Raw genomic sequence first — 21,167 nt, 5'->3', positions numbered from 1 at the left:
CTTTCGTGTGATTGTCCTCAAAACCTTTTGAAAGCAACGCTCTGTCACTGTGTTACATCCTACCAGTGGGCTGGTTTGTCTGCATTGTAGTGGAGGAAACAGCTGTGTCGGAGGCAGCCAGGTTTTGCAGCGGTCTCCTCCAGAACTGAATCTAAAATGTTCAGCAAACACAAAGCTGTGGCTTGTCCAGAGCTAAAGTAGAACTCTCACCAAAATGCAACCTAGGCTTTTGTTTATGAATGTATATGAGTCAAACCGTCATGTAAAAGCATAATTATGTCAAAAGAGGCACTTTTAAGATTCACCGTATTTTCATTTTCAAATCAAACTCATTTTGAATGGGAGTGCTTGGGACATCAAAATCACTATTTTTCGCCAATACTAACAAGGCATGACACACCTACTGCTAAGGTGAGTTGTTCAGAAACTTTCTTTTTAGCAAACTCTGTGTACATAAACAATGTTATCAGTGCTTTTGTTCATGTGTAGAGACCCTGGTGATACTACGAGGAAAGTTTCATGTTGTGTCGAGCCTTCTTAGTGTTTTAAAAATTATGCTATGGCTTAAGTGCCCCAAGCACAAAATGTGTTTGACCCCAAAAATGAAAGTAAGGTAAATCTTAAAAGTGCCTCTTTCATAGTAATTATGCTTTTGCACGAAGGTTTGACCCATATATATTCACAAAAAAAGCCAAGTTGCATTTTGGCGAGAGTTTCACTTTCGTAGACTGAGACAGCCATGGTGGTAGGCCATGGTGCAAATATTTTCTGTATGCCCCCCACCCTTGCCCTAAACACAAGCGAACATTCATGCGCACTGCATGCACACACGCACACGCATGGACACACGCTCAGCTACAGAGAACTGATATTGCAGGGGTGGACTGGCCATCGAGAGTACCAGGATTTTTCCCGGTGGACCGATCAGAAATGGGCCGATGGTCGTTTTTATTTATTTATTTATTTTTCTGCTGTGCCTTGCCTTGCAACTGCCGTAAATTACCAAATAATAACCGCAGGGTGCCCTTTAGGGCCATCATGACATCAATATGAAAAAAACAAAAACAAAAACAAAACAATGAAAGCTTTCTTTCAGAGTTCATTGCTCTATTTGCCAACATAACATACAGCTACAATGAAGAGCAAGTATTGAGTTCCAACTTACCTACTTAGCCAGCAGATGGTGGCAGCAGACTGTGAATTGTTATATTACCTAACCAGTTTAACTGTCAAAGCAAAGTCAGCACCATGTGAACAAGTGTGGCAAACTCTCATCTTTTATATTCAGCCACAACAATCTAATCAAGCAAGCCAACGTTAGACAGCTTATAATGCAGAGTTTAACATGTTTGCTCAGCTTGATGCTGGAATGGCTGAGCAGGAGGGACACTCTGTTTTGCACTCAGGTGCTCTTGGTTGTTACCTCATCAGTAACTTAGAGTGAAACAACAATTCAGAGCAGGGTTAAAAAGTTTGTAACTGAGATCTCAGCATGGAGGATTATAACTATCTAACTGCACTTGCACAAATCAAATATTCTCTGGTTGTGTCTGTGTTTTTGTGGTGGCTAGTTTATAGTACAAATAGTCAGCAGTGGTGGTGAAACAGCAGACTGCCAATTTTACCCTCCCCAATGAACACACCATCCTCTTAGGCCAGCCAAGCCAGCTCGCAGCTGTGTCAAATACGTGTCCGGTCTGTCACTGCTCTGCCACGGCAGCGGAGCTGATAGATTTCACTCTAGTCTATGTGTTAATTTCCACTGGCTCCGCTGCGCTGCGTCGTGCTCGAGTATGTGGCATAAAAAGAAGTCCTGCGTATCTGCCTCGTCCCATCTCCAGCAGGCTGAAGCAGATACGCAGGACTTCTTTTTATGCGGATGCCGGAGCACGATGCAGCATATCAGCCGAATTTAGCACAGAGCAGACAGGACGTCACCCACCACAAGAACAACATAACATCCGGTTCATTTTCAAAATAAAACACTCCATGTTGACTCCAGCCCAAAAGTCTAAAAAATAAGACAAATACAAGCACTTTGTGTTGCGTGTGATTGTGTTATTATAGTGGGAACTCCTCAGTCATTCAACTCCAGACGGTTGGCTGGTAGTAAGGAAAAAACAGACATTAGTGGCAGTATTTACAATTAGAATATTTAAACTGTACTTAAGCTGAGATGTGACCAAGATAAAAACCTGCATCTCGACAACTCTCTTCTCTGTGGTGATTAATCATTGCTAAAATCAGCCACTAAGATGGATGTGTATGTGAAGTAGCATTTCTGCCTAATGTTGAGGCTGTGATCTCAACAAAACCACCGTCTTACCAGCAGACGTGTTCACAGCACAGAATGCATGACACTGGAGCTATTTCTGTCAGCTGATGCTAACTGACTGAATGTGACTGCAGTTAAACTGAGGCCCAAAAAAAAAAGATGACAGTGAGACATGCTGTGGCTAATAACTACAGGCCTGAGCTACACAATCCATTTTACATACACATATGCATAACAGGAAGACCTTTTGAGGTCTGTATGGCATTGATGGCTACTCAACACACACACTCTTTCACTATGTTTGCGGCAGCGTTTGAACCTGCTGTTCTTCGAACTTGCTACTTGGGGATGGCTACAAAAGCAAGCCATGTGGGCCAAATACATTTCTGTGGCAATTAGCATTTTTAATCAAGTTTACTTGACCTGTATGTCATGTAAGAGTGTACTTTCAGTGAAAGAAAATAGAATTACTGGCTGAAGCATGTCATGGGTGGTGCTGTACCCATTCCAGCTCGCGGTAATAGAAAGCAACCTCCGGCTGACCTCTTTACGTCACCAGCTGCCTCAGCATTCGAGAAAGATGGCGTATGAAGAGCGAGGAGAAACTACATCTTTGTCCATTTCGTATGTGGTGTACATGATAATTACACAAACTAGATGCACACCACCATCCTTCTACTTCTGGCTCACGGCCATGGTAAAAAAAATCTTGAGCCTGTGCAGAACGCAAAAATCTGATCCGATCTGACGTAACTTATCCCCTTCGCACCCACCTTTGTTGGTAATTTTCACCTATTTAGCATACCCAAATGGAAAAGCTTATAACACAACAACTACAAGTCCCAGATGGATGTATGATACTTCACTTGAAAGCTGAGAACCTTTAGTTTCCTAGCATGTACCATACACACATGGCTCTAAAACATTTTTTTTTCTTCGAAAAAAATAGGTCATCTTTGAATAACAGTAATTCGGAGGTGCTTTATGTAAGGCATATGGCAATATACCACATACCTTCTACATCTTGTCAACTACACCTGGATGAAATTTTAGACTTCTAGGCCTAACCTTATGAGAGTTTTGGAGTTTTTAGTTTGTGGTGTCACTGGCGTCCACAAACCTCTCCAAAACGTCTCCAAATGGCCAAATTGTGCCAAATGCTTTTACTCACTTCTGTGACACTAGAAACATTACTGAAGCATTTTGGTGACTATAAAGCCTTCCTCCGTGACTCAAAAGATAATTTTTTTCACACATTCATTTGATGGGTGGTCGGAGGGGTTTCCACACGCTTCTAGGTAGCCATACTGAGATCCTGTCATGCGACAAGACACTACAGAATAGTAACCATTATACAAAAATGACATACTGAAGTGAATTTCAAACAAGGATTTTATTATCTTTCAATGTACTAATACTGTATGTACGCAGCGGGGGAGGTAGCACTGGTGGATGCAGAGGAGGATCATTGGCACTGATGCCTTCTGATGACCGCCTTCAGCAGGAGAGGGGGTTGGGCGTCTGACTGCCTCACTTTCAGGCTCCCAATCCACGTCACTGTCTTCAGACTGTGACCTACAAAACACAATGCAATGCACAAATGTTACCAAATATAATGATAAAAATATATAAATGCAATTCAATAAGGTGCTATTTACATAGGAAACAAATAAACACAGATATATGATATTACATGTTACACAAAAACATCAGGAAAATAACCGTACATAAACAGAATAGTTGAATTCGGGGAATATTCCCAGTGTCTGGTCAATGAAAAAGATCTAGTTCAATTTGTTTATAAGCTTGATAAAAAAACAAAAAAAATCTAAATAAAAGGGAATTAGAGGCTCAAAGAGAATTACATCATAGAACAGAATTACAAGGATTACATAGCTTCGGTTGAGTAGTTGAGGCTAGCTAGCTAGGCTAATTAGCCCCTGGGGCCCTAACCATTTAGCGTCATTTATGAAATGCTAATGTATACTGTACTGTTTACTGTAAGCATAAGAACCCCTTCCCACAAACTTTCATTCAAATTTCACTCATGGCTAAATAAATAAATCAAACATCATCAAAGATAACGTTACTCACCGATCTAAAATGTTGTCGAGGCCCTGAGCAAACATCTCCTCTCTCTCAGAGCCCTACTCACTGTCTTCAGTTTCATCAGATGATGCCATGATCCATTACAGGTCTTCTCGGACATATTTAGTGTTTTTTGTGGATTTCGCCATTGTAAACTGTGAAAATTGCCGTCAAAAAAAATTTAAATGTCCGGTGCGAGTGCTGCTGCATAAAGTTAGCCCGCTAGCTGCCAGACGCAGCGATATTCCTCGGCTCGTACATAACGGACCTGGGCACGCCTACCATCGTTGGAAAGGTAAAATAATTGGCTAGAAGCCTGAGTGATTGACATGTTGATAGCCAAAACGCTATCCCTGTACTAAGGCGGCAAAAAACAGTAAACAAAGCCGATTGGCCCTTTAAACAAGGAGTGCTCCATGTACTTCACGGGCTGTGCTGGGGTGAAAACTGAACAGAAAAAGATGGGGACACTTTTGTTTTGTAGCCAGCAAAGTGATGAAAACAAGCACATCCAACAACACCATACAGGAACTAGAGAAAATAAAGATACGGCCGGTAAAATCTGGATTTTATTTGACAAACAAAGTTGGTAGACGGTAAACAAGTGGACTTTACAGGACGATATTCACAAGCTGGAATAATTTTATGAAAAACCATTTTGATGCTTTTGATCAGTGGATTCTTAAGGACAACTGGAATATAAATAATTGAGGATCGGATACATATTACGGCTTTATGGCCGCGTCAAAGGTAGGGAGTCGCCCTGTGTTTCTTGTATCTCACGTTTACCATGCTGTTAAATATCAATGATTTATGGTTTAGTGCTCATGATTTCTGCAAAATCAACTGGTTGAATGAATTGCTGAGATTCTACCCTTTCTAACGACGTATAGTACGTCCGTAATGATGAAAGTTGAAGCGAGATACGTCACTGCGCAGTGTAGACTACAGTCACTTCTCTGAAATCGCCCGCCGGCGGGCGGGTGGGTGCGTACAGGATACATGCAAGACTAATAGGGCTATCAATCGAATAATCTAGGTGTATTAATCCGCCTGTGAGAAATCCGATAATTCGGTTTTCTTGTGTGTGTATGTAAACACACTGATTGACACTGTGTAATGCCCGTCTAGGCAAGGTGGAACTGTAGCACACCTACTAGAAAGACATTATGAATATGAGAATATTTCTGCCAAATCATGCAATGAAGATCATTCCCTAATCATGTCACATTGATTGGAGAAATGTTTCATAAATGTCGACCATGAAGGAGCAGAGTGACAGTGGGCCTAAACTAGCCATTTAGTCATGGGTATGCTGGATGTGCCTTTTCTATCTAAATCTAAAGCTGACACACCAGTAACATCACAAGAAATATGAAATAGTTCAGACCGCACTATTCTTTCTCACTATTTCACCAAATAGGCCCCTGTTCAGTCAGTTTGGTGGTTAGCTTCATGACTAAAGCATGACAGTTTCCCTATTGTTTCTACAAACCATGAATTTTATTATTTTATTTTATTTATTTGTTTGCTTTCAAAGGTGGAGGCATTTCAGATTTGATCTCTGTTACTAGACAGTGGTCCAATTGCTGTCAAATTTCACATTTTGACCATCATGAAGGCAATATACATCAATTATAGTTTATATAATTATTTTTATTAGTACACATAGACTGCATAGAACAGCTGTGATAAGGTTTGGGGTACCTCAGTTTGGAGTTATCGTTTGTGTACAGCACAAGGTCAGTCAAAGACTTATCAAATTTAGCCAAAACACATTTTGTTTCTTAAGCTCACGTCCACAACCTGATTTAAAAAAAAAAAGCACAAATAAGTGCACCTTGAGTTTAGATAGTTCTGTCAATTAATGTTTTGAAGAATGAACATTTAAGTAATTGTGGATGACAAGGTCTAATATTTTAAGGTAACAGAGTGAACTGCTGCTGAGGACTATATGATATAGGATATAGTCAAACTCCAGAACATCTAGATAGTTTTTATTATAAATCAGTCTCTCTGTATTCACATTAGAAGGGATGAGGGAAGAGAACAACCTAATAGAAACGATATTAATAAATGATTAGGCTATGAATAGTTCACAAGTATATGTGAATCAACATGACAACAATGTTCTTCATGAATTCATCCTGATTAATATTTAATCAGCCACCAACAATTAATTCAGCCCCTTATGACATCATGTTTACTTTGCCATTACTTACCATTTTTTTAGTAATCATGAAGGGCAAGACTGTTCTCTTGTAACTTTTCATGATCTACTATATAATCCCTGAATCAGTTTTTCAGGAACCACTCAGTCATAATTGATTTATTTGCTGATTAATTGCTCCTAACTTTTTCCTTAGTAAATGTTATTTTACTGTTATATTTTTAATAATCCATTATTTTAATGTCTGATGACTATAAGCCATGCTCTGTGTTTTTCTCCCTTGTAATAGCTTGATCATTCTGCTTTGTTGTTGCTCATAGCTGCACACACGCATAATTCCTCTCCAGGACAGAATGTGAGTGGGTGGAAGGCTGTGGATGTGTTATGAAGTCCTCTTCAGAGAGATAGACAGCCTTACATCAGTTCCACAGATTTCCACAGATTCCATACATTTCCATTCATTAGAGACACAGTGGAGAATGCAGAGTGGTTTAGTCATCTTCTCCTGTTTATCTACATTTTAAGAGATTTTAAGTTTTTGTCATTGCTGTTTTCTATATTGCTCTCGTGTCTTACTGAATACTTATAGAACAGTGTAATAATTTCAGAATCAATCAATCAAATGAAAGCATTCCTTTTCTTTCCCACTACAAAAAAATAGAAGTTTGTGTGTCAGTTAACTCCATAAATGTTACACATTTAAGTGTGTTTACAGGTCTTGGGATGTGAAAAAAGTCTTGGGTATGTGAAAAAAGTGGATTGAGCTGGTTTAGCTGCAGTTTAGCAGTGGTTCAGTGCTTTTCTTGACACAGCAACTACCTGTGCTTCTTTGTGCTGTTGGACACTGTGAACAGTCACTGATTGAAGCAATAAAGCCTTATATGTGCTATATGATCTGAAAGTTCTTATTGTTTTATTTACTCCTGCATAGGTTGCAGCTGAAACAAAAAGCCTAAAATTTAATATAGGACACAACAATATATCTAAGCAACACATTCATTTAATGTTGATGAAGGTTTTCAGTCATCCGGGCCATGGTAATTCTAAGAGCTGTATTTTGTGGTCAAATCACCTTGGAGGAGTTTGAAAAAGTAAGTTTTTCATTTGTTGCGATTTTGCTTTTTAGCGCGAAAGTGAGCCTACACCCTACAATTCAGCTGAATTCAGGCAACACGTAGCTATAAGGTTTCACAATGTGCAGCATATTTTGTGGGAATTATGGGCCAGAAACGCTTTTGCATTGAAAATAGTGCCACCTGCTGGTCATTTTTGGTGTGTGAGTTACAGGGGCCATTCTACAGCACCCCTATCAATTTAATTTCCATAAGTGTTATGGTGTGGGCACAGTGCTAAATATTGATTAGACTGCCACCCAAGCACCACCTAGTGGCGGATGGGTAAATCCTTCATCTGTCCTCAGGAGCGCACTGACAAGAATTGTACCAAGTTTCGTGTTAATCTGCCCAACCGATGTTGAGATATAAAATACTTCAATTTAAAGAGCACCACCTTGTGGTCATCACCCAAAATCTTGCACAACGCCTCAGTTTGTGCAAGTCCTGTGGAAGTAGTATCCTGAGTTTGATGTCATTTGGACACGCCAATGTGGAGATATGCAACACTTCCTGTTTATAACGAAATCTGAAGGAAGTTGTTATTTAATAACTTTAGTATTCTTTGGAATATCAAAATTCTTTTAATAACTTTTTGTCAGAAGGGTCCACAGATGCTGTGTGCAAAATTTGGTGCAAATCGGTAAAATTCCCTGGGAGGAGTTTCAAAAAAGTAGGTTTGCGACATTTTGCGAATTTGAGAAAAAAAATGGTAGGTGGAAATGGGCGTGGCCTATAACACGAGATTGAGCACAATCCAGCGAAAGCATGGATATAAGGTTTTTGAATGTGTGACAAAGTCATGTCATGTCATGTCATGTCATTGTCCGTAACCGCTTATCCCTTTCCATGGGGTCACAGGGTGTTGCTGCTGGAGCCAATCCCAGCCTTGTCTTAGGGCGAGGGCAGGGTACTCCCTGGATAAGTCGCCAGCTCATCGCAGGGCCCTCACTGATGAGCAATGTGGGGTTCAGTATCTTGCTCAAGGACACTTCGACATGCAGCTCAACCTTGCCCGGTGCTGGGATTTGAACTAGCGACCTTTCAATCACTAGTCGACCTGCTCTACCCGCTGAGCTACAGCCACCCCATTGTGTGACAAACACACTTTCCTTGATTATAGCGCCAACTAGTGGTGGGAATTCAGGACAACAATAGGTTCTAAAAATTTTCGGCAGGTGTGACTTATATTCCAAGTTTGGTGAGTTTTGGTGTATGTTCAGGCAGTGAAAAATGTGATCATTTGGGACAAAAAAAAATCATAATTCGAAAAACAATAGGGACCTCGCAGGTCGAGACCTGCTTGGGCCCTAATAAAAATGATGACCTCAAGGTTGGTCCTGCATTATTCCTAAATCTTGATTGTGCCTCATTGTCTATAAATACAATTTTAATACCTTTATTTCAGTTTCTGTAGCATATTTCTTTATGTTTAATCAGTACATAGAAGAAATGGGCCTGATAGTATTCTATCTCATATCAATTACACTTTGTGACTCAGTTTGCTATGCATCATATTTTATAAAAGTGAGGTAATGGCTAAAAGTAGATCATCACACACATCATGATTTGGACAGCTGAATGGGGAATCTGCCCTAGGTAACCACTCTCCCATCTGCCTTACAGCCCACAGAGATCATTTAGGAGTGAAACAACCTTTTGTGTTTCAAGTTGATTCTCAGTGTTAGCCCCATAACAGTCAGTACTGTCCATTCTCTCCCATAGCCACTCTTCATCTGTCTTTGTTGAAATATATCACTGTGGTTTGGCTGCCCAACTGGTGTGTTTGTAAGGGATCTATATTTAGACTGGAGCTAAAATTCACTTCAGCGGTTGCCATGGAGATGGGAGTGCCAGACTAACAGCACAAGAGTAATACTGTTACACTTTGACAATGAGGATAATGTTGAAATAATGACAATTACTATGCTATGAGTAAAGCAGGGTCCTTGGCTCTATGGTTGTGCTGATCATGACAAACATTATTTTAATCACAATATGTTTTGATTATGCTGTACATTGAATTACAATGTACATGTAAAAGCACAATATGGACAAGATTATTAGCAAGGGCTATAAACTCTGTGTGCAGTGTGTCAGTTTTGTGCTCTCTACTGAAAGTATGTTTAATAACATTGTCTCTATGAAATAAAAAAAAATTAATGAAATGCCTTTGTCCAATGCAACATACAAGACATGCATTTCATTATGTGGATATGTCCATGAAACTTTATCAAGTAATTGAATTGCATCAACTGCTACATATACAACAATAAGAGAATACAAGACGAGAGGGTGTTTTTATTAGCCAAGGTGTCAAATCTGAAACGATTTGTTTTCAGTCTGAGATGGACTATGTGTACAGTCTCTGCAGTCCTGCTGTCAATAGGGAGCTCATTCCACCAATGTGGAGCCAGGACACCAAGCAGTCATGATATTGTTGAGTGGTAGATTGCCCTCCCTTGTAGTGAGGGAGTACCATGGCAGTTGGCAGTGGCAGAGTGTATTGGATGGGCTGGAGTCTATGGATGGATCAGCATTCACAGCACAGTCCGCATAAATCAGTGGCTTGAATCCAATTTAAGCAGCCAGCAGTACCTGTGCAGGTTGTGAAGGAGCAGTGTAGTGTGGGAGAACTTAGGAAGGTTCAAGATCCACCGAGCTGCTGCAGTCTGGATAAGCTGCAGGAATCAAATAGCACATGCAGGCACACTAGCCAGGAGTTAGTTGCAGTGGTGTCAACATGAGTCGAGAAGAGCCTGGGCTAGAATCTGCACACCCTTGGGATGACGATGGACATATCCATGCCATTGTACTTTTAAAAGAAAAGCCTGTAAGGCAAATATGCCTGTAAGAGCAGAGATTGGGGTAGGATACAAACAGGGATAATGTAATATCCCTCACTGCACCTTACACACAAACTTTCTACTGAACATTTTACCCACCACCTTAGTACATCCAATGAACAAAAATGTCAGACCATCTAGTCCAGACATGGGCATACTACGGCCCGCGGGCCAGTTGGTCTTTTTAATCCGTTACCGGCAAACCTTGTTCATTTACTTTCCCCTGTAATGCCCACATTTCCCCAATAGATGGCGCGCTTGAGCATTTGCCCCCTCTTCTTCGCGGTTAAGCTTTTCCCAGAAGAAGCACTCTCTTCTTCTCGGTTCCCGCGGTAAAGCTTTCCCCCTTCTAAAAACAAACATGAGTTTATCAAAGAAAAGAAAAGTCGACAGTGAGTGCCGAGTGTTTAACACAGAATGGACGACAAAATATTTTTTCAAAGAAGTCCGATCAAAGGCTGTATGCTTGATATGCCAAGAAAGTGTTGCGGTTTTTAAGGAGTACAATGTTAGCCGTCACTTTGCTACGAAGCATGCCAATTACGCCAGCAAGCTGTGTGCGCAAGAACGGGCAGCTACGGCTGAGAGGTTGGCAGCCAATTTACTGACCCAGCAAAATTTTTTTCACCGACAAACTGCGCTTCAGGAGTCAACTACCAAGGCAAGCTTTTTGCTGGCATTCAAATTAGCAAAAGCTAGCAAGCCTTTCTCCGAAGGTGAGTTTTTGAAAGACTGCATGGTGGAGACTGCAGGTGTTCTGTGTCCGGAAAGTCAAGGCAAGTTTGAAAAAATCAGTTTGTCACGTCGGACTGTGACTCGCCGTGTGGAACTAATTGATCAACATATAGCCAGCCAGCTAAACAAAAAGGCAGAGTTCTTTCAGTTATATTCACTCGCACTGGATGAAAGTAATGATATCAAAGACACAGCGCAGCTCCTAATTTTTATCCGAGGAATAAATGACAGCTTTGAGATAACGGAGGAGTTTTTGACCATGGAGTCCCTGAAGGGAACAACGCGGGGAGAGGATTTGTATGACAAGGTGTCTGCTGCCATCGAGAAACGTAAACTACCTTGGAGTAAACTTGCCAATGTCACGACGGATGGATCACCAAATTTAACAGGAAAAAACATTGGGCTGCTGAAACGAATCCAGGATAAAGTAAAAGAGGAAAACCCTGAACAGGATGTTATTTTCCTTCACTGTATCATCCATCAGGAATCACTTTGCAAGTCTGTATTGCAGCTTAACCATGTTGTGAATCCAGTCGTAAAAATTGTGAACTTTATACGCGCAAGGGGACTCCAGCATCGTCAGTTCATCACGTTCCTGGAGGAAATTGATGCGGATCATCAGGACTTACTTTACCACTCTCGTGTCCGGTGGTTAAGTTTGGGCAAAGTGTTTCAACGCGTGTGGGACCTGAAAGAGGAGATCGGCGCATTTTTAGAGTTCAATGAGAAATCTGACGAATTTCCTGAGCTACGAGACCAGAACTGGCTTTGTGATTTTGCATTCAGTCTCCGGTTCTCTGATTTTGAAAACATTGAAAAGTCACTTCAGCTCGTGTCTTGTCCCTTCTCACAAGACCCTGAAACAGTACCACATGAGGTGCAATTGGAACTGATCGATCTTCAGTCTGACGCCATCTTGAAGGAAAAGTTCAACACTCTTAAACTTAACGACTTTTATGCTTCACTGAACGAAGCCACCTTTCCAAACCTACGGAGGACAGCACAGAAGATGCTGGCCTTGTTTGGCTCGACCTATGTATGTGAGCAGACATTCAGTGTTATGAACATGAACAAAGCCCGTCACAGATCCAGGATAACTGTCCTGAGAATCGCCACAACAAAACTTACTCCAGACTTTGATGCACTGACAAAACAGGGAGATCAACAACACTGTTCCCACTGAAACTGATGGTGAGTTTTCCCTGCTGTGTTTATTCAACTGAAATGTAATTAAATTAATCATTAATCATTAATAGGTCAAATCCTGTATGTAATTTATATAACACTCCATCCATCTGTTCTTGGCTCGGCCCCTCTGTCAAATTTTAGAACTCATTGTGGCCCTCGAGTCAAAAAGTTTGCCCACCCCTGATCTAGTCCGTTGTTTAATCAGCATGGTATTGATAGCCAAATCATTGCAAGAATTTGTGTATCTCAGATATTTAATTCAGTAGAGTGTCCAATGCTGTCATTATTTATCTTATGTTACAACATAAGATATATATATATATATATATATATATATATATATATATATATATATATATATATATATATATATATATATATATATATATATATATATATATGAACATCCTGCTATAATCAAGACGCACTGCCTGAAAAGCAGAACTGTGGGAGGCATTCCTTCTCTCTGGTCTTTCTACCAACAGTGTCCAAATTTGGAGTGGGTTATGTTGCTATGGCAACAGCAACCTCTCCAATTAAAGCTTTTAGCAAGAGCAGTATTTCAAAGAGAACTCAAGAATGAGTCATATTTTTCTAACAATGATGTATGAGATGGACTGATGTCTTCTGCGTTATAACATCTATGACTGTCTGACAGCCTGAATTCTCAGAAATAGTGTGCGTTATATTCTTAAACCAGGAGTGTTTGATCTTTATGGGTTCAGCATAACTGTAGTTGAGTCACAAAGAGAATGGCACGCAGATATACAGATACATGACTTTCCACACCACTCTCATTCTTAGGTGCTAAATATGGAGAGGAGTGGTACATTAATTGCATGTCAGGATTAATGGGTGTGCATGCCCATCATGGACATGGACAGCTGAACACACACACACAGTAAGATACAAACCGTGCCGACCAAGCAGTACTTTTAAGCTTAAAAAACACAAAGCATTGCTTATATACTGATACTTGTGCTCATTAACTTGTTCTTAAGTTTGAAATTATCAAAAAATGTGTGTGATTACAGTTTTAAATGTGAATATTTAATCAGAGCTAATACAACAAGGTCGTTAAATTATTTTTTCTTTATTTATCTGGGTTTTTGTTTCAGCCTGTTTCCTATTGATAAATATGCAATCTATTGACCTTTACCTGCACCACTGTATTTCATTGCATGCATTCGAGCATGGATTTTCCAGTTTATGAGAGGGCCATGCCATTATTAAGTTTGGGGAATGGCTGCTTAATATAATCATGTGTTTCACATACAGGTGAATCTCATCCCATCCTTGGATGGTTTTGTATGATGCATGATTTCATCACATTCTAAAATCTGTTGCCAGTGCCTGGGCAGAGCAGTTACGGCAGGGTGATATCTTCCCAAACCTAACCAAAACACAACCCGTTGATGATGTTGAGTACTGATGATGAAAATGTATTCAGAAAAAAATCAGTTTTTTCATCAGTGATTGAAAGAAGCTGATTTTGATGTTAATTGACGTATGGGACGGTTCAATTTGCCGTGAAGCAAAAGGGAAGTGAGCTCTGTCCACTTGTGTGCGCAGGTACTGCTGAGGGAATGTGAGAGTCCCCTGAGAGAGTGAATACCTGCCTAAAGAGGGGGATTTCGTCAAAAAAAAAAACTTAGCTAACTCACAGTCAAAGGGACATTGGATTTACTAGGACTGTTCTTTGTGAGTTGAATTAGAAATTGTTAAACTAAACTCAAAACAATGATATACTGGTGCCATTAGCTAAGCAAGTCTTACATGTGAAATTGTAAAAGATTTAGTTTTCTGGTTGTAATGCTGTATGTCATCAAAACAGATTACATGCACATTGTACAGTGGATGTACATTTATGCACCGAATGTAGCTCTGTACACTGCACAATGAACACTCTCAAAAAATGATTCTGTTTTCTGTAGTTTCTTTGTGATGCCACATGACAACCATTTTGAGGCTTCAGAATTTGAAGGTAGCTCCAAAAATATAGGGGGCCGCTCATCAACAGAGTAACAGCTAACTGCTGCTCTCCATACACTTTGCTGTAGCAATCTTTGGCTGTAGTGAGTAGCTTCCTATAACGAGTTGGCTGACTGAGGAGAGCAGGACTGTGGCTGGTTGGTGAGGTAGTCAAGGATCCAGGATGTGTGGTGTTCGTTCACCCCTGCGAGCTCCAGTTAGTCCTCCAAAAGTACAGGCTGTAGGTGCAGGTGTTATAATCTGTCCAGTGATCTGTCCAGGAGGAAAATGATGGTGTCGTCCACTCCGATGCCAGGTTGATATTCAAAAATGTCAGGGGGGCAGTGGGGGATGTCTACAACATGAAAGCAGTGGAAAGTGAGGTCAAGGTGAGAATGGGGCTGTAAACAGGGGCGATTGACGAGGTGGGGGGCAGCAGGCCAGGGGAGGGGTAGGCGTCTGGTCAAACCCATTGAAGAGCAGGTCCATGTCTTCACACAAGTCTGATCCCCTACAGCATGGGAGTCTAGTTTCCTCTTCCCTGAGATGGTTTTTAGGCTTTTCCAGGCTCCAGTGATGTTTCACACCCTGCTGATAATGATCATTTTTAAACTAAATAGTGAGTGAGTAAAATATCAAATACCTCTGAATGAAAAATGGATGAGAAAAGTAGGACATTGTATTGCTGTGTATTGCAGCATTCATGCAGCATGCACCTGTATTGTGTGTGTGTGTGTGTGCTCGCATGTGTGAAGCATTTGTTTGACAGAGGTATTTTAGGCACATGGTTGGGCTCTGACAGACACAGGGAACAGATAAAGACAGAGCGAGAGAGAGAGCGAGAGAGAGAGAGCGAGAGAGAGAGAGAGAGAGAGAATGAGGGAGGGAGGGAGGGAGGGAGTCTTCCTTGTCTGAATCTCTCTCAGCCTACACAATCTCCTGGCTCAACCTCGGGCTCAGTAATGTTGGATACGCTGCGAGAGTGATCTCTACCTTCCACACACACTCTGCGAACACCTGCTCAAGGACACACACAGCACACACTTGGTGAGTAGACCTCTGTATCACTTACTGTTACCTCTGCCACATGCATGAAGCTGGGGGCTTTCATGGGGTAAATATTCTCATCAAATCTTAGAGAGCACAATGGTGAGATTATGACGGAGTTGTCAACTACTCTATGTAGTTTCTACCTTAAGTCAGTTACCCTGTGTAAACTTGTCGTTACATAATATCCAATGAGCCACAAGGGTCTTTTGATTCTATAATCTGTTAATTCCTTAAAGCTGTTGGCTGCTTGCAGACTTCCAGCAGGGGTCTAGCTTCAACTAACAAATACTTTTATTCACAGACGGACACGCATGCAACAACAAGATACCTCACCATAGAAGCATACCACTCAGAAATTTCATTAAAACATGTAAAGATGAACATATTATCAGCTAAAACCTGCACGCATTTGCATCTAATAAATGCACTCCCACATACATGCTGTAATTCTGGGCTGCCTACAGGAAACCAGTCAACCTGCGCCCTCTCCCTCCCACTTATTCCAGTGAGAACAGTATATCAGCACATGTGGCAGAGGGAAGATGCTAATAAAGTAGAGAGCTCATTTTCACACCTATCAAGACATGAAATCAAACTGCACCTACAGTTTAAAAAGTAGATTCATCATAAATACGGTCTACAATCATATTCTTTAACAGAGAAAGAGTTTTATCCAGGATTTCTGTTTATGGGAGTAGTTCACTTTTTGGGGAAATATGCTTGCTGGCTGTTGTTTCTATGAGTTAGATGTTCAGGCGAATATCAATCTCTTGACTCTGTCCAAAGTTAAAAGGTACAGCTACCAACACCTCTTTACATCAATAATGAGGTGTTTGTTTAATCCCTACACAAACAAATGCAAAAATAACACTTTTTGGATTTGGGGGAGGGGCTAATCTTGGCATTAACGTTGGATGGAGCCAGGCAAAGTGTTTCCCTGTGCCTTAAGTTTCTATGCTGAAATATAGGCTAATCCTGTCCTGACTTCAACTCTGTATTCTGTACTCAATACGCACAAATAGACAAGAGGGCCAGCAAAATTTCTGAGGAGTTTATAGATCAAGACCAAATCAGAGCTAAAATATAAATAAAATATATAATAATGATAAAGTTGCTCTTTGTTTGTCAGATGTGTTTCATGTCATATTAACAATCTTCCAACCTATTTGCCAGAATAAATGTTGGCAAAGTATGTTTCTGCAAAAGCACAGATGAGTCAAGACTTTGCCCATTTTCAAGTTATAACTTCACATTTCTTTCAATACAGTTTTTAAATTCTTCTCTTGTCACAGCGCTGTGCTTATGGTGCGCAAGTTTAGGCACAAAAACCACATGGTAAAGAAAACAGGATTTGGTTTAAAATAGCTGCTTGATTGCCACAAACATGGCTGGAAATATCCTGACCTGATCCTATCCTCACCAGAAACATGGCTACAGATGGCCTGACCTCCCATCAAAAATATTTGATTTTTGTTGCCACAAACTCATCTGAAAATGGTCTCAAGGTCTCCTTGTAAATATCAAGTAGTCTAAAACTGCAATAAGCAGTCTGGCAGCCTTTAAATCCACGTGTCCCCTCTGCCCCCAACACGAAATTCAGGTTATAAACATGTAACGAGAACATGATACGACATGGAAATGTGAATATAGTATAGTATAGCCTGTGATGAATTTCAGCCTATTTTTGCAGAACTGTAAACTGCAAACATTTTACCCTGGCGACTGGGCTATAATTTCCTCCTTTAAGAAAGTGAAGATGCACATGTCAAAAAGTCTTTAAATTCTCAAGCAAGTACAAAAAGGACATTCAGATCCATTTGAAAAAATCAATTTTGGTTCCCAGACTTTTTAATGACCTTCAAATTGCTGAATTCAGGACACCTGTGGTATGCAAGAAGACATGTGAGAGCTAGTAATATGTTAAAGTGGTTATGTTAAAATATGTTAAAATATGTTATTATATGTTATTATGTTAGTGTATTATTAAGTCTTTCCATGTTAGAATGAAGGAATAATCTGTATTTTTTCCCTCTGAAGCCAATAATAACATTGGTGAAGGCCAATATCACCTTGATAAATTGGTGTTTGACAGACCATGCTGTAGACTGGTGAAGGCATGTGCTGTTACCCAGTGTTCTCCTAATCCATCAGGGATCAGATTAAGGATGGAGAAGGGATTAGAAATCAGGAGGACCTTGGTTTAATGGCCAGACAGACAGGAGGGTATCGGGGTCATGTCACTGGGACTAGAGTCTGGCATGGATCATGGTTATAACATATAAACAGATATGGGAATGTGGGAGGAAATGTCAACAGCCCCTTGTGTTTGATTACCACCTGTAATCAAACACAAGGGACATGGACATGGACACAAGGGATATGAACATGTCTAGCTCTATGGAGGTTCCTTACAACATCTTTTCATGGGAAAAAATAAACTGACTTGGTGGATGAAACTATGAAATCAAGATTCTGAGCACAGACTGGGAGAATTTTTTGGCTTCAATCTGACAACACTGTGTTGGTGTTGTTCCTGGAACTTTATCATTAATGTTGCTCCAGGGCCATCATTGCTGCTGACCAATCACGTTTTTATAATGTCATAGCTGTGTGATTTGGGTAAAAGTCTGGTAATATTTACACAAGGGAAAAGTTATCCTTTCTAACATGTTGTTATCATTGTGAAAGTTTCTATTCAAATTAAAACCATGCTTTTTTCCTCTCGAACATAGATGAGTGTTTTTGTTGTCTAAACCTAACCAACAGACAGAATATTTAAAAAAAACTGGGAAATAATACATTAACTGAGTAAGAATATATAGTTAAAGTTAAAAGTATAATAAATGTCAAGTGTCTGAGGTGAGACGAAACAGAAAACACCTGGTTTTGTCACCGGAAACACAGTTGGAGATGTCCTAACTTCCCTTCGAAAGCATACTTGAACAAACCACACAATAAACAGCTATTTCCATTTATAATTTCAGGCATTTTTTTTCACTCTGTTGCCTTTTTTATTTTCTCCAGTTACACACATAGGTCCAAATTTCACAAATGACATATCTGGCTAACTAGAGCATTGTAATTACTTTAAGTACCTTCTGAAATGGCACCAACAGACTGTTTGGCTCCCTTTGCTTTGTCCTGCATTGGCATGTGCCCACATCATTTATTATTGTTCCTCATCCTCATCTGATATTCCTGCTGACTTCAGTCATTACATTTGTCCAGAGGGAGTTCTCACTTTTATTGCTATTAGATACATTTGAATATGCAACTTTCTTTCACCCCTGTTAGTTGGCTTTGACCATCTGGATTGTCTAAATCCAGCTGTGTTTGTCTATACTTTACACCAGGCATTATTCAGCCATATTCAAGTTGTGCATGTGCAGCACAGTGCCAGGTTGGTCCAGCTGTGAATCAGACACTATCTCTATTTTCAGCAGTGTTGGTTCAGGCCTACATAGTGTCAACAGGTGGACGAGCAAACCAGCAGCTTGACCTTCAGAAGTCCTTTCTCCTTCCTTGTTCCTCGTCACTCAAATTTCAACCTTTATTTATCCCGGAACTAGGATCTGCCAACATAAGTGCTAGACTTAAATTATCTCACTGTTCAGCCCAAAATCTACACACACACAACCAAAACAACATGTCAGTGGAAGCAATATTATATTAATTTTAGCCACATAGACATCCCTTTATTATGGTTAATCTCAATGTTGATATTGAAAAGATCATATAACGAAAAGCCTTTTCTTAAACATACATTGAGGAATGAAGGCTTGGGGAAGTGTATGGGAGCATACAATACACACAGCGAAGTAAGTTTGCTCTCTTAGATTAGAAAATTTAAATCATCTTACTTGTGTGTCTAGCACAGAGGCTAAGGGAACAATGTAAAATATATAGTTCTGGACTCACTGCAGGCTCTGTGCTGTTAAGTAACTAGTCTAAGAACAGCAGTGATGTTAATTAACTGCTAACATGAGTGATAAATCTATGCATTTCTGAGGGCTACATGAATCTCGTCAGAGGAAAAGGGGAGAAACTAATTATAAGTATATAGTATATAGTATATAGCAGAGAGAACCATTGTTTCTGGTGAGTCGAAGTCCAATCAGAGGCTGAGTTGAATACAAACACACTGTGCTTTGCTAGTTAGCTCACAGTTTATGCGCAGTTGGCACATTGCAAGGAGTACAATTTGTGAAAATGATTCACTTCGCATTCTGTGAGAACACCCCTTTGCAGAAACCTCCTTGGACAGTTTTGTCTGGTGTATGGTATAAAAACGTACAAGGTTAATTTTACCACAACCATTTACTTACAAACATTTATAGCATTTACTCCTTTGTGTCTGACGGACAATAGAAGTCAGAATTCACAGAGCCACTGAGGTTTGGGTTAGTTAATATGTGCAGTAGGCAAATATGGAGAAAGTTGGTTCATTCTTAGGTCTCATACCCAGGTTGACACTAGGTTTGTGTGCGATTAAACATCAACAACTAAGCGTTGACTCTTTTATGGTTAAAGGTCCAATATTACACTGTTTTTCATCAATTTCACACAGCTGTCATAGGTCCAACAACACTGTATTCGATATGCATTGCTCCAAACCCATCCATGGTCCTGAAATTCAGATGTCAAAAAGTCGCTCAAGTAATAATTCCTGAGTTCTACTGGGAGCAGGCCTTTTCTGGGCCTGCACCTTTAAATGCTAATGAGCTCCCTCTGTCAACGCTTACTTGCAGGGCATTTACATGCACAGCTCAGTTGGATTACAGCCATAGTTTGACTGTGCCACTTAATCAGACAACTGGAATTGTCCGAGTATACATGCCGGTGAGAAAATCGGATTATTGGGCCGGAGCATGTCATACCCCGGTGCGCTAGGTGGTGCTGTACCCATTTCAACTAGTGGTACCAGAAACACCTCTGGCTGACCTCTTTACGTCACCAACTGCCTTGGCATTCAAGAAAGATGGCGTACAAAGAGCGAGATGAAGCTACATCTTTGTACACTTGCTCTTTCTTGCGGTGATTTCGGAGGAAAGACACTGCGGCTGCCATCCGTCTACTTCCGGCTTATGGCCCCGGGGAAAAAATCTCACACCTGCGCAGAATGCAAAATCCGATCCGATCCACTGGAACATATACATGCAGGAGTAATGCGACCATCAATCGAATAATCTGGGTTAATTCGACTATGAGAAATCCGATCTGGTCCCATTTTAGTCAGACTAAGGTGTATACATGCATTTTATCCAATCATAGTCGGACTAAGCCAGTAATTCGGTTTTCTTAAGTGTCATGTAAACGCACTGTTGTAGAGCCTTGCCTGCTACACGTCCCTCTCAGGAAGACAATGCCTTTTAGTTAATGGTAGCATGCGCTAATGTTTTATGGTGGATGTATCACTATGGCTCGCGGAGGTACTTTCATTCAACCATACCGGGTGGCTGCGGCCGTCGGGGGGGGAGGAGGGTGCTGTTGTGCTGACTGGGTGGAGATGCACTGGAAGGGGGGGAACTGGCTGCAGTGACGATGGGGGGTGGAGTGGAGTGGCTGAACCTATTGAAGAAGTTGCTCAAGTCGTTTGCTCTCTCCACACCTTCCCCCCCTTGCTGATCCTTGCTTTGTGGCCTGTGATGGTTCTGACATCTTCCCAGACCTCCCTCATGTTGTTCTCCCTCAGCTGCTGCTCCACTTTCTCCCTGTAGGAGTCTTTTGCCTCA

At 40.7% G+C, this 21,167-nt stretch overlaps 1 protein-coding gene across 3 annotated transcripts in view; it reads left to right on the top strand.

Moving 5' to 3' along the window:
• The first annotated feature begins 5,054 nt into the window (after positions 1-5,054).
• palmdb (palmdelphin b) overlaps positions 5,055-21,167 on the top strand; it is a 93,004-nt gene continuing 76,891 nt past the window's right edge. Inside the window, exon 1 of one of the 3 annotated variants that reach the window (XM_037079428.1) lies at positions 5,055-5,113. In XM_037079428.1, coding sequence (XP_036935323.1) covers positions 5,099-5,113 — 15 coding nt within the window. In that variant the 5' untranslated portion in view covers positions 5,055-5,098. Of the gene's footprint in view, positions 5,114-15,297; positions 15,433-21,167 lie in introns of those variants that run through there. The other 2 variants (XM_037079423.1, XM_037079424.1) reach the window with 2 other exon arrangements.

The sequence above is a fragment of the Acanthopagrus latus genome, chromosome 19 (assembly GCF_904848185.1).
Source record: "Acanthopagrus latus isolate v.2019 chromosome 19, fAcaLat1.1, whole genome shotgun sequence".
Lineage (NCBI taxonomy): Eukaryota > Metazoa > Chordata > Actinopteri > Spariformes > Sparidae > Acanthopagrus > Acanthopagrus latus.
Note: the sequence above shows the minus strand (reverse complement) of the source record. Positions and strands in the feature narration are given on the sequence as shown.